Raw genomic sequence first — 14,751 nt, 5'->3', positions numbered from 1 at the left:
CCGTGGAGATGCTGCAAAGGTTGTAAGTGTGAAAAAATGGTCCTAAACCACTTTTTCCAGTGGCGTTGTAACTTTGAATGGTCAATAGGTGAACTGTTGTAAGTCGAGGACTACCTGTATAGGAGTTTCATTCGTTTAAGTTCATCCTCTGCCCTCCTCCTTCAAGGAGGGGTCTATTAGGTACGCGTGAGGTGGGGGGAAACCCCTTGGAAAACTATCAAGAGGGAGGGGCAAGGAAAGGTGGAAGCTGTAAGGATGGGGTGGAGCTCACCTTCCTCTTGGGGGCCCTCCGTCTCAGGTGTCCTCTCTGGGGTTCAGCGTGATGGGCAGAATGCAAGTGCAAGAGAGCGTATTGAAAGGAAACAGAGATCAGGCAGTGAGCAATTGTGCATCTCGGCTTGGGTGAAACCATTAACAGCTACCAGACCCTCTGAAGCACATCCTCAAGCCTAGTTAATTTTACAACCATTTTCTCAGGCCAAGGCACCTTCACTACAAAGACCAAACTCTTGCAAACGAAAACAGGAGTAATAAAAGCAAAAGTCAGGCAGGAAACGCGCACGATGAGATCATTATCCCATGTCTGAGTCAAGGCTTGCAAAATGAAGGGAGTACCTGCATGCATCTAACGCCACTGGGCAGCCTGAAGCATTAATACCCCTCTTCTTTTTTAAACACAAGACATATGTATCATTAGCTAGCTTAAGGTAAAACCATTTTCTCTACCAAACTGCAAAATATATTTCTGTCCAACAGCTTTGCCAATTTAAAGGTAAAGGTAAAGGTTCCCCCGCACATGCGTGCTAGTCGTTTCCGACTCTAGGGGCCGGTGCTCATCTCCGTTTCATAGCCGAAGAGCGAGCGCTTGTCCGAGGACGTCTCCGTGGTCATGTGGCTGGCATGACTAGACGCCAAAGGCGCACGGAACGCTGTTACCTTCCCACCGGAGTGGTCCCTATTTTTCTACTTGCATTTTTACGTGCTTTCGAACTGCTAGGTGGGCAGAATTGCCAATTTAGGAGGTAGATTAAACTAGGTAAAATATGTTCTCAATAACTGGAATGTCTGTGCAGTGCCATCATCACCTCGCCATCTAGAGATCTGCCTATCAAAGAATCAAACAAGGAATTTTGACTCCTCGTTTGAGGATCCTTCCAGATTCCTAATTCCCCTGATTTAGTGTCCCTGTTGGAGAGCAACTATCCCAGTTGGGAGGAGGGCTCAGGGGGGGAATTAGCCAAGAGACACTAACAAAACACACAAGAAGATAAAAACTGAAAGACTTATCTGGTCTTTCCCAGGTGAAAGTGCCAATCTGGACAAATTCCTGTATTATAGTCAGAGAACAATAAAGTAGCCAGTTTGACCTCCACAGGTGGGGGTCTGGTTGCTCGCAGCTGACACTTCATGGATCCTACGGTTAGGGTAAGCCAAGGCAATTTGGCTGCATTTGCCAGTAGCCAGTTCTGCATTTCCTGGTCTGTAAACCCAGTTTCTTTTCTTGGAGGGGGTGTATATGGGACGTGCTAACAAGAGTCGTCCAAATGAAATGTTGCTGGTGTTATTATTCACAAGGGAACGATGCACACAAGGTGCCTCAGTGGTCAACCTCAGGAAATGCTGAGAAATGGAGAAGCTCCTCAATCAGCTGCTTTCCAGTTCTTAATGTAATCCAATGGAAAGGGGAAACTAAAAGGTTAAATAGGATTTCCAATTCCAGTTAGAGACTCCTTCCCCTTTTCAAAAGAGGAAAAATAAATTAAAGGAATATAATTGGCGATGGTAGGAAGAAGTGCTTAATAATTTTAATCCATACGTTTGCACAGACTCCTTTGTGGATTGTTGGTGTAGCCCAGGGGTAAGGCAACCTCAGCTCTTTTATGACTCATGGACTTCAACTCCCAGAATTCCTGAGCCAGCCAAGCTGGCTCAGGAATTCTGGGAGTTGAAGTCCATGAGTCATAAAAGAGCTGAGGTTGCCTACCCCTGGTGTAGCCCAACCCCTGTCCAAATTCCATGGTTCTTCTGCATGGGAAGATCTACATGCTCCAGGACCTTTTGTCTCCCAGCTGAATGTAACAGGAACAGCGTAACAGAGTTGGAAGATCTTTTACATCTTCTTGGGAGTCTTCTAGTCCAACCCCATGCTCAAGCAGGAGACCAGATATTCCAGAGAATCTGAGATTCATCTTTGGTTTCACGGCCCCTTTTAAGAAGATAAAAACTTACCTGTACAAACTTGTTTTAAGGAGACCATCCTGGATGCCTTGCTAACAGGGTTTTCTGCTATGCATGTTGCATTGAGATCTTGGGAGACAAACTGGATCACAGAACTCCCAGGCCTGGGATCCGTATTCTTAGCCGCTGAAGTCCAGCTGATATTCACCCTGTCTTCCCAGGTCTCTGTAGAGCAATTCAGCTGCCAAGTTCCATTTCTAGCCCCATCAGAAGCACAAGTCACTTTCAGCTGAGAGTCCAGCAACTCTCCTAAGCAGGAGACGGGGAGACACCATTTGTGAAAGACCAGAAAATCACAGGAAGCCAACAACAGCATGGGTCAATCAATGGTTTTGTTTACGTAAGAACCCACCTCAATTCCTCTTCCCGAGAAAGCAAAACGCCTGGAACAGCTTCTTTCCAAAAGGAACTTTTACTGGGAGAAGTTGACAATAGGCATGGAAGGCAGGATCTAAAGGTTTCCCACGCGAAATAATAGTTTAAAAGAATCATTCATACACCCCAGCCCAACTGTCCGTTCGGATGGTTCAAGCTGGCCAATCCACAGGTGGGAAGTGATAGTGGGAAGCAGGACCGTAAGGCACCGCTTTCAAGGCTGTTACTTTGTGCCTTGACGTCCGTGGCTTCGTCTTCTGCGGCCAGAGATAAGACAAATGGCTCAAGGCACATTCCTTTCTCACCCCAAACATCAAAGGAGACAGACAGTGATGGCGAACCTTTTAGAGACTGAGTGCCCAAACTGCAACCCAAAACCCACTTATGTATCATTGGCGCCAAGTGGGCGTGGCCCATTGGGTGGGTGTGGCCATTTCGGTGGGTGTGGCTGCGGTGGTAACGGCAGACAGGGTGGGACTCAAAAGTTCAATCAATCAATTCCAACTTTGGGAGATCTTTTTTTCCCCATGTGAAGTTGAAATTGATTGATTGAACCTTTTTTTTGTACACGGAGGCGGAGGCCTAGAGCAAGAAGGGTTTATAAAACCCAGCTAGGACCTAGGACTGGGGCAATGGCACACGTTCCCACAGAGAGGGCTCTGCGTGCCACCTGTGCCACGTGAGCCATAGGTTCACCACCAAGGGAGTAAGGCATAGGCACGAGAAAGAAAGCAGAGAGTGAAACAGTAGTAGTAGCAGCCCAGAATCCACCCTCCCTCCGAAACACAGAACCCAAAAATAAGACCCCAAATGAAAGAAACGGGTTCTGACAGTTTAGATTAGAGCAGGAAAAAACACGTATCACCCATTTGTGTCACAAATAACAATCCCAAAATCTTCTCCAGTCGCACCTATGACACTCATCGGTGAGGCAGAAGACAATAGGACTCTTCATCCTCTTCCCCCCACCAAACGCTTTTTATACCAAACCATGAACTGAGAACAGGATGATGGGTCTCCAGGCTCACCTCCTCAAGCCCCCTTGACTCTTCTCCAAAGAGTTGGTGAGTCCAGCCAGTCCCACCAGATCCATGGAGAAGGTCCTGAGGATCTTCTCTGGAGAGTCCAGCCTCAGAGCAAACCTGCTTTTCTCTTCCTGACCCCCCACCCGGCTTACTCTGGTGCAGCCTGTGCCACATGGAGAGGGAAGCCTGGAGAAGGCTGGGCTGGCCCCCCTCAGGCCTCCTTCCAAGGTGAGGCCTTCAAAGGAGACCACCTGAGCTCCACTCCTAACCCATCAGAGAAATGCAAGCCCTCAGCTGGCATGGAAGGTGGTCAGCAGGATGGAACAGACAGGGAAATGTTGGTGTATGAGTGGAGCAAATATATGCTGGGCTAGGCCTGAGGAGAACATCTTGAACCAATTTGCATTGTATGAATGGACCAAACTCTGCCTGAACATCTGATGGGCAGAGCATGCTGGAACAAAAGTCAAAAAGGAAAGCAGCAGGTGAGCAGTTCTGGGCTCCATCCAGAAAGTGTTGCCTCTTCAGAAACTGGACACCCAACCCCACCCACCCACCCACTCCCCACCAGAAAAGCCCCACCTCTCCACATTATCCTGGGCAAAGGAGGGAGACCAGGAATTTGCTGCCATGGCTGGGATACTTACTAAAAACCCGTAGATCAAAGGACTCAACCAGTATATTTCCATCTTTTAAAATAATTTGTGCTCTGTATTGTCCTGCATCCTTTTTCTCTACATGACTGAGAAGTAATTCTCTGCAGTCCTTGGAAACATTCAGTCTCTTTCCAAAAGCTGGTAGGAGGACCAGAAGTTTACATGCCTCCTCAAAGGTCACCAGAGCGATATTTACAAATTCAGTGCCGAGAATTTTATTCCAGGTTACAATTCTATAGGGTTCAGTGGTCTTCACTTGGAATGTGACAGTTTTCCCCAGAATCCTGTTCAGTTCTTCTGTTCCAGAAGTTTCTGCATGGTCAAAGAGAAAAGAGAGAAGAAACCTTCAAGGTTGGATCACAAGAGACCCACCCAGCGTCCCATTTCTGACCCTCAGATTTCTTTTCTAAGAAAGGGCAAAATGGCTCCTGGAAAGAGGACATGGTGGCATCTCCCTGGGCAACGGCCTTCTCTTCTTAGAGAAGCAGAGGGGTTCAAATGTCCTACGTGGGAGCTCAGACCTTCCCTTTGGGGTTCAAAAGGAGGGTCTGCCCAACCAGGGAGGCCCAAAGCTCCACCAGGCCCCAGGCTGATCTGCTCACCTGGAGGACACCTGAGGGGTCATTTGAAATTCCAGTTCACTTTATTTACTTATTCAATTTGTTTGACACCCATCTCACTTCAATTGTTTACCCTCCCTCTACCACCAGACTGCTCTCCTTCATTCAGGAACCCCATAGGATGCTCCTCATATTGGCTGCCACCATTCATTTTCTTTCCCTTCAGCCAGAGTGGGAGGAGCAAGGCCCATAGGTTTTTTAACTGGTTTTGTGGAGTCCTTGTTGCTCTCTGAGCTTGGTTGTCCTATTGAGCATGGTTTATTATCAGACTAGGTAACATCATCACTGCAGCTTAGTAATGAAACATCTGTAAGAAGACCGTCAAGCTCAGAGAGCAGCAAGGATTCCACAGTTCAGCCCCGAGCTAGAAAGATTCTCTTCTATTGTTAACTGGTCTTTCCTGCATATTGCAGATAGTTGGACTGGATGATCCTTGTGGTCCTTTCCAACTCTACAATTTTGGGTTTCTAGAAAGTCCATCCTTTGGAAAAGCCCAGTCATTGTTAGTGGATTCCAGCCCTGAAGATACAAGTAAGTAAAGGTAAAGGTTCCCCCGCACCTGTGTGCTAGTCGTTTCCGACTCTAGGGACCGGTGCTCATCTCTGTTTCAAAGCCGAAGAGCCAGCGCTTGTCCAAGGACGTCTCCGTGGTCATGTGGCCGGCATGACTAGACGCCAAAGGCACACAGAACGCTGTTACCTTCCCACCGGAGTGGTCCCTATGTTTCTACTTGCATTTTTACGTCCTTTCAAACTGCTAGGTTGGCAGAAGCTGGGACGAGTAACAGGCGCTCACTCTGTTACGTGGCACTTGGGATTTGACCCACCAAACTGCCGACCTTCTGATCGACAAGCTCAGCGTCCCAACCCACTGAGCCACCGTGTCCCTACAAGTAAGTACCAAAGTGGTTTTTTTTAGAGTTTTAGAATTTATTTAAAGTTTATAGTTGTCCATAAAAATAAAGGTTAGAATCCAAAGAGTCCGGGTGGATCAATAGGAAGGACCATAAGAATTATGACACAGAAGAAAGCCAGTGAGGAATTTGAACATCTGGAGAAATATTTGAATTGAAATTCAAATTCAAGTCTTCTTGGCTGGTGATTAATTAGTAGCCAGGAAGTCTTCCGTTGGGGTTGTTGTAGTAGGGTTTAAGGACAGTGGTGGGGAACCTTGGCTCTTTTATGACTTGTGGACTTGAACTTCCTGCTGGCTGAGGAATTCTGGGAGTTGAAGTCCACAAGTCATAAAAGAGCCAAGGTTCCCCACCCTTGGTCTAGGACATCTCACCGTAGGCAACTCGCCATGGCCAAATCATCACATGGCCAAATCATCACTAATATCAAAGAATTGGTGGAATACAATCATTAAAGAAAGGATGCAAAAGGAGGGACAGAATGAAATGTGAATGACAAAAATTAAAATGTTTTTTTAAATTATTTTAAATAATTAAATTGTTGAATTGCCCCACGGCGAGTTGTCCTGCAGCAAGTTGGCCGTGGCAAGTTGTCCCGTTCCGAGTAGTAGTTCCCTGCACTGGACTAGATCTCCTCCTGGGTCCTTCCAGCTATTGGAATCTCTGCTTCTCTTCAAAGTACAACGTCTGCGGAAAACTCTTCCTGGCTGTTCAACTCAAGGGCTGGGAGCGGCATGTGAATAAGCCAAGTGGCTCAAGGGTTGGTTTTGCAGGTCAGTTGTTTGTGTGAGCTGGTTTAAGGGGGATGTCTGTATTGCTGTCAGAGGTTTCTGTTGGTTGTATTGCTGTCAGAGGTTTCTGTTGGTCAGCTGTAACATTACTTCCACAAATGCTGCTTGTGAAACCTTTTAGAGAAGCTGCTTCACAATAGCCAGGAAGGAAATAATATATTATTCACGTTCAGGAGACTGCAAGACCTGGTGTTGACTGTGTTGCCCATAACTCTGGGATGGGAATGAATTGGTGCCAGCTATGGACAGAAAATGGAAGCTCATTGTTGTTTGAAGCACTTCTGCACACAGATTAGCATTGAGTACTAAGGAAACTGACCATCCTTGGGGTATCTCTGCTGTCATTTTATTAAGGAGCTCCTGTAAGCTTGTAAGAGATTTGGATAATCATAATCATAATAGTAAAGTTGGAAGGGACCTTGGAGGTCATCTAGTCCAACCCCCTGCTCAGGCAGGAAACCTATCCCATTTCAGGCAAATGGCTGAACAGTCTCTTCTTAAAAACTTCCAGTGTTGGAGCATTCACCACCTCTGGAGGCAGGTTGTTCCACTGATTAGTTGTTCTTGACTGTCAGGAAGTTTCTCCTTAGTTCTAGGTTGCTTCTCTCCTTGATGAGTTTCCATCCGTTGCTTCTTGTATTATCTCACTTAGTATGAATGCTTAATGCTCTGCTTTTAAATCTATTGAACTGAGCTAATAAAGTTTAAAATCCCTGTATTTATTGGGGCGTTCATTGTCTCTGGATCCAAAAGAAGCAATCGCCCATGCACCTAGTCACTGCCCTAGATTGTGAAAATGGTTAGTATTAACCATGCATTTTGCTATGTCATGAACTCAATCTCTCTCAAGAAGATACATGTTCCACTGATGGTGCATAGATGAGGATTAGCTATTCCTCTCCCCTCAGCTGCATTTTTCTTCTAGGAAACAATCATCCATTCACTGAGGTCTTCAGGAGGATCTCACAGTAAACATAAGGAACATTGGGGGGGGGGGACTGTGACTTGGCCATGGTCTCTTCTGGACCATCTGGCACCTTTTTATAAAACCCAAATTTGAGCGAAATGTCCTTGTGACCTATATTAAACCAAATTCAAGCTCTTTACCACCATTGTTTCTTGGTTAAAAGACAGCTCAGTTTCCCCTTTTCTGAATCTCATGAACCTTCCTGGCAGAATTCCAAACTACATTTTATGATTTTAGAATGAGTGCTGGTCAGCAAGAGTTGTTCAGGTTCATACTCATTTATGCAGCCTTCTGAGAATGATCACATAAGGAGGCTGAATTCGAGTCATTACAGGATTGGGACCTAAACATGCTGCTCTTTTAGTTTTTAGTAGTTGGCAATTGTTTAATACAGTAGTTCTCCTAACAGAGTAGCGTAGGTTGGTTCTGTGATTTAGACTGTTACAGGGGTGTTTTTATGACCTGTTTCATATTTATAATGCTCTGTTTCTTTCTCTTACAACTGTCTTAAAATTGTACTTAATTTGGCCATATAAAGTGAACAAACTAATGTTCTGTCACATACAGAGGACCTACTTAGTTTTAGAGTACACAAAAGGATCCACATAACACACAGTCTCTGCCTTGCTAATCTTTCATCCCAGGATCTCCTGTCTGAGTGGGATAATTCCCTCTGCCTGGTGGATGCTTAAGGAGGCTTTCAGGCCTTTCAACTACTCTAATCATAGAATCCTAGCACCACAGGGCTGGAAGGGACCTTGGAGGTCTTCTAGTCCAACCCCCTACTCAAGGCAGGAGACCCTATATCATTCCAGACAAAGGGTTGTCCAACCTTTTCTTGAGAGCCTCCAGTGATGGAACACCCACGAAGAAGGCTGTTCTTGGCTAAGCACTTCTCAGTGGGCAAAGGATCCTCAAGTTCCATTTCATGGTTAGAATTCCCCCAAATGGGAGCATCCACTAATAGCTTTTTCAAAATGACTTCCAAAGAAATGTGTTGCTACTCGAGTTGTCTTCTCCTCTGCTCTCTCCCACGTTAGCAGCTTCCCTTGTGATGTTCCTTCCCCATTTTTGTGTTGTTGTTGTAGACACAAAAACCAAACAAGCTCTCAAAATATCATTGCAGATGACTTCTCTTGAAAACCCCCTTTCGCCACATGACCCATGCTCAGCACCTGGGAGCATCACATTATCTGGCAAGTCCCACGCTTAGATGCAACTTCACACCCTTGGAGTTTTCAGGGTCTCACTGACCGAAGGAAGGCATCCTCAGAGTTCCCTTGAATGGTCCTTCAAGTGACTGAACCAACTGAGATGAGACTGCTCTGCCAACTTTCTCAATGCTTAGGGTGGCTCACCTTTTTCCCCAGAACTATCACATGCTTTTTTCCTCAAAATAGTTGGTCAACAGGGGCATGGGTCTTGCTTGGGAAAGTCTTGGATTTGATTCCAATCAGAAGTAAAAAAAAATGGCAGGGTGGAGGATGAGAAAGATGAGCCTCACCTGTCTTTTCCAAGTACTTTCCAAGTAACCCCTGAAAGAACCTGTTCATACACCTTGGATCAGGGCTTCCCAACCTTGGCCCCTTTAAGATGCATGGACTTCAACTCCCAGAAGTCCTCAGCCAGCTGGCTGGGGAATTCTGGAAGTTGAATTCCACGCATCCTAAAGGGGCCAAAGTTGAGAAACTGTCCCTTAGACACAATCCTATGGAGCTGTCCTTGGAGAAACACTCTCTGGACTTCAGATGAGATGGAGAGTACCAGGTTCTCCTCTCTCAACCATGTTCACTGACTTGTGCCTCCTTCAGATGGGTCTCGGATGACCTCCTTCCTCCCATTAGGCAGAAACACTGAACTGGTAAAGGTCCTCAGGACAGTGAGAGAACAAGCATCTTGATGTTCTTGTGGCCAATATTATGGCTGGTCATCCTGGTTTTACCCAGCCAAATCTTAGTCTAGATGCTTAAATACTCTACCAAGGGGAAAGGCCTGGCTTTCTCGTAAGATGGAGGAGTGTTGCTAAAGAGATGAGTAACTAAGAATTAGGCAAGTGGAAAGTTGTCTGATGGTTTTGAAAGAGGCACAATTGACCATAAAGAGGAAACTTCTAAAAAGTATCGAAACAGAAAGGTGAAGTCAAAAAAGTCAAATTTCTCCAGACTTAAAACATAGCATAATGGAGTTGGAAGGGACCTTGGAGGTCTTCTAGTCCAACGTCCTGCTCAAGCAGCAGATTCCAAACCATTCTGGATAAACGGCTGTCCGCTCCCTTCTTGGAAACCTCCATGATGGAGCGCCCACAACTTCTGGAGGCAAGTCGTCCTCCAATTGCATAATTCTCACTGTCAGGAAATCTTTTTTTAAGTTCTAGGTTGGATCTCTCCTTGATAAATTTCCATCCAGCGTGGTGGCGCAGTGGTTAGGATGTAGCACTGCAGGCAAATTCTGCTGATTGCTGTCTGTCTGCAGTTGGGCAATTCAATTCCACTGGGTCAAAGTTAACTCTGCCTCCCATCCTTCCGAGGTCGGTAAAATGAGGACCCAGATTGTTGGGGACGAGAGGCTGACTCTGTAAACCGCTTAGCACCGTGAAGCGGTATATAATTCTAAGGGCTGTTGCTATCCATTACTTCTTGGAAATATTCATGGAGAATATTTGAAGCCACAATCATTGAAGGGTAACTAGAATGCAGGAAAGGGTTGTGGGAAAATTGAGAAGTTTGTGTTTGCTTTCCTTCCGTAAGTGCCAGCATTGCATAATGCAGCCTGGACATTTTACTGAAATGGAATATGCTTGTCTATCTGACACCAACCTTGGAAATCATTTGATTTGAATCTCTTTCTGTCTGAAAAGTGCATGTATCCTGCATTTGGAGGCGTGAGGTGGGAGTTTTTCCTGAGGAACATTGCTAACACATCCTTCATGTGACTGTCCACGAAGGATGGACAGTCTGCAGATCTTTCCAAGTCAACTATTTGGAGACTGAGTGTTGGGTTTGTGGACTTAACTGAGTAGATGAACAGACCAGGATCAACTTTGGTGTAAATAGAGCTGAGGAGGGAGAGTAGCTGTGATCCTCATGAGTTAAGGATAGAGAATATTTGATCCCTATTCAGGGATCAAACCTGAAAGTTGAAGAAGAAACAACGGATGGAAACTTATCAAGGAGAGAAGCAACCCAGAACTAAGGAGGAATTTCCTGACAGTGAGGACAATTAATCAGTGGAACAGCTTCCCTCCAGAGGTTGTGGGTGCTCCAACACTGGAGGCTTTTAAGAAGAAATTGGACTTTGTCTGAAATGGTGTAAGATCTCCTGCTTGAGCAGGGGGTTGGACTAGAAGATCTCCAAAGTCCCTTCTTACTCTGTTATTCTGTGAAGTGCCATCTTCAGGAGAACAATAGTGGGAGATGGATTGATCATCCCAAGCATCTCAGAAGCATCAGGTGAGCCATCCAGAGGCACAATACTAGATTAGATGGACTTTTGGACCAACTCAACTCAAACATTCTGATAGAAATTCCAGAGGAAACGTATTAATTCCCCTGTGATCTGTGACTGGTAGAGAGTACAGTTTTAAAGTTTACATCAAGTCATGCAAAAATTTATATATAAATAAAAGGAAGTACTGCTGAATATAGCATTGATGACTTCTGAGTAAGATGCGTGTGACTGCAATATAAATAGGGATATGAATATAATATGTCCATTGATGAACTTCCCCCCAGTAGATGCTGACACGAGGTGACGCGGAAGGCTGGGACGGGAATACATTCTTGCAAATCACTGTTGCCATATGCTCACTCCAGCTGAAGAGAGTATTTGCAGCTCAGGGTTGAACTGAGGGGTCCTGGGTGCTTTCTGGGCTGGGTGGTCTCCTTGCAGACGTTTCATTGCCCAGCTACGTATCATCATCAGTGCTAGAGGGGAGGGGGTTTGCTATCCTCTTAGAACTACAATTGGGATCAGAATTTCTGTTTCTAAGCAACAGACTCTTGGAACTGGATCTAAAGCCACTAGAATCATTGGATACAAGATGGGTGGCAAATAAATATCCTGGATAAATAAATAAAGTAAATAAATAAAGCACGGCCCTGCCCTATTCTGGGTCCCCTGTGCCTCATCTCTGCCTGCTATCCTTAGTTTAATCCTCTGCCAGGGACGTCCACAGAGTGTAGCCAAAAAAAATCAAAACGCATTCAAAGCCCCTCAGAGCTGCCATCTTGACTTTTTTGAGGAGACCCTTCTCCTCCGCAGTGGTTGACAGGACAACGATGATCGCTGTTTCTAAGTGGTTCCATGAACAAATTTTGCTGCTCAGAGGACTTTCAAAGCCACTAAAAACGAAAGCAAAACTTAGTAAAACTGTAATAACAGATGGGTTGTTTCGTGGTTTCCTTTAAGAGGCCCTAAGCAGGGCTGGCTCTCATCACTCTTTGTGGCTATTTTGGGATCAATAATTTGGGCTGGGGCGGATTGCTGTTAGAATACAGGAGAACACTGATCCTTAGCCTTTAAACTGCTCTCTCTGGGCAGTTTACAATGTTGAAGCATTCTTTGCATATTGCCCCCAGCAATCTTCAGTCCTCCAGATCGTGGTTGTCCGAAAGGTGCTTTTCCAAAAGGCAACTGAACTTTCTTGGTTTTTTCCTTGAAGACGTTTCGCTTCTCATCCAAGAAGCTTCTTTAGTTCTTCTACTTCAGCTTCACTTCAGAACTGAAGAATCTTTTTGGACGAGAAGAAAAAAAAGCCCAGTTGCCTTTTGAAAAAGCATCTTCTTCATTTTATCAACCTTGGAAGGATAGAAGGCTGAGTCAACCTTGAGCCCCATCAGGATCAAACTCCCGGCTGTGGGCAGAGTTAGCCTGCAACACTGCTCTTTAATCACCGCACCACTAGGCAGTTCTTATTATTTTATATTAAAGATAGATAGATAGATAGATAGATGATAGATAGATAGATAGATAGATAGATAGATAGATAGATAGATAGATAGATAGATAGATAGAGATAGAGATAGAGATAGATAGATAGATAGATAGATAGATAGATAGATAGATAGATAGATAGATAGATAGATAGATAGATAGAGATAGAGATAGAGATAGAGATAGATAGATAGATAGATAGATAGATAGATAGATAGATAGATAGATAGATAGATATGTAGATGTAGATGTAGATGTAGATATAGATAGATAGAAATATAAAGATATAGAGAAAGATAGATGATAGATAGAGATAGAGATAGATAGAGATACAGATACAGATACAGATACAGATACAGATAGATAGAGATAGAGATAGATAGATATATAAATAGATATAGATATATAGATATATATATGTATAAAATCTTCGAACACCGGAATGGATAAAAAACAGTTGTTTATTGCTAAAAGATCATAATAAGCAATAAAAAGTAACCGTTTAAAGCATATCTATTGCACAATTGCTAAGACCATGCTAAGTTTGAAATTCATTGCATACAAGCTGAATGTGTCCTCCCTTCCCTAATCTAAGGAAGCAGTCTTTCAGCCCCACCATCACGCCTGCCCTCCACATCAAGTTCTTATCTGCAGCAACGCACATTCTCTAAACATGCTGAGGAGTCTTATCAGGAAAAGCCAAGATGCTTGGTTTGGAAGGTCCTGCCCCTAGAACTCCCCATCTAATTGCATTTTCATGCTTCCTTTCCAGTTTCCTTTGTGACTGTAAATAGGGCCCCAAAACTGGATCCGCCCATTTCCTTCAGACCATGCATGGCTTTTGCTCTGGGCTAAAATGTCTCACATGCTGCATAACATGAGGATGTGCTATTCCTTATTCTCCCCCCTTTCTATGTCCTTGTGTGGATATTTTCCACAATGTCCTCGTTGCAGACTAACAACAGAATAACAGAGTTGCAAGAGGCCTGACAGGTCTTCTGGTCCAATCCACTGCTCAAGCAGGAGATCCTATTGCAGGGGTGTCCAAGCACGGCAACTTTAACACGTGTCGACTTCAGTTCCCAGAATTCCCCAGCCAGCCATGTCACAGCTACTGTATGCTGGCTGGGAAAGTCATGGAGTTGAAGTCCACAAGTTTTAAATTTGTCAGCAGATGGTCTATCCCTACAAATGCATTTGATAATTAAAATATTAGCTAGGTATATTTTAAACTGTATATATTTCCTGGTGATTATAAAACTGTATTCTCCGAACTTTGGGTGTTTTGCTTTTTTTTTTTTGAAAAAAAAATCTGTTTCCTGTTTTTAACTTTTTTTGTTTTTCTCATTTTTTTTCAGCGTTTTGTAGTTATTTTAATCAACATAAAATGATAAGAGACTTTGAAATTTTAATTTACATACTCTTGACTTGCCGTATTGTTAGATTTTGATCTGAAATTGGGTTTTTAGTCCTGTTAATTTAGACTATACTGTTGAGTAACATATCAGAACCACACGAAACATAGATAACGTTCTCTTTATGTTTTTTATGTTTTCTAAAGAAAAATGGGGGAAATATTTTCTATTTCTTCTGCTAGAGTTTATCATTTCAACCCTGCCTGCCTTTTTCTTGATGTTCTATTCCTCAGCTTTCCTTGAGAAAGTTCCTCAAGAGTTTTATATCTGTTCCAGCTAAGATCCTGCAAGGACCCAAGGAAACAAACCAACAAACAGCATCTAATACTAGAAACTCAGTAACAGAAACACAACTTACCAGCTCCTAAGAGAAGGATTGAGAACCACAGTCCGAGAACCCTCTCGTGCAACATGCTAGCGAAATGAAACCTTGTCTGACTTCTGAAAAGTGTGAATTGTCACATAATTTGCGTAATATTCTAATGAGAGTCTCTTACAGCAATTTTGGAGGGCAGGTCCCAAAAGATACTATATGAGCTGAGACTGTCCCTCTTACGAGGGATCAGCAAAACTCACGTCCTGCTCTGCTGCATCTTCTTGTTCTCCTCCCCCTCCTCCTCCTCTTCCTCTTCCTCCTCCTCCTCCTCCTCCTTTCCCCTTTTATTAATAATAATAATACAAATAATACAATTAACAGAAACAAAGGAAGAATATAAGGAAAAACGGCTGGATGACAGATTAAATAGATGGAAAACCAAAGCTTTGCATGGACAACATTTGAAAAACATTGAAGGAAAATGTGATAACAACTTGACATGG

At 44.0% G+C, this 14,751-nt stretch overlaps 1 protein-coding gene across 1 annotated transcript in view; it reads right to left on the bottom strand.

The window, feature by feature from the left end:
- Positions 1-14,510, bottom strand: part of LOC308675471 (uncharacterized protein) — a 34,068-nt gene extending 19,558 nt beyond the window's left edge. The window contains 4 exon segments of the mRNA XM_081340831.1: positions 272-307; positions 2,230-2,487; positions 4,286-4,606; positions 14,291-14,510. Coding sequence (XP_081196957.1) covers positions 272-307; positions 2,230-2,487; positions 4,286-4,606; positions 14,291-14,345 — 670 coding nt within the window. The 5' untranslated portion in view covers positions 14,346-14,510.
- Between the last annotated feature and the right edge of the window lie 241 nt (positions 14,511-14,751).

This window comes from Vipera berus (assembly GCF_964194415.1).
Source record: "Vipera berus genome assembly, chromosome: 16".
Taxonomy (NCBI): domain Eukaryota; kingdom Metazoa; phylum Chordata; class Lepidosauria; order Squamata; family Viperidae; genus Vipera; species Vipera berus.
This window is presented reverse-complemented; position numbering and strand designations above follow the sequence as displayed.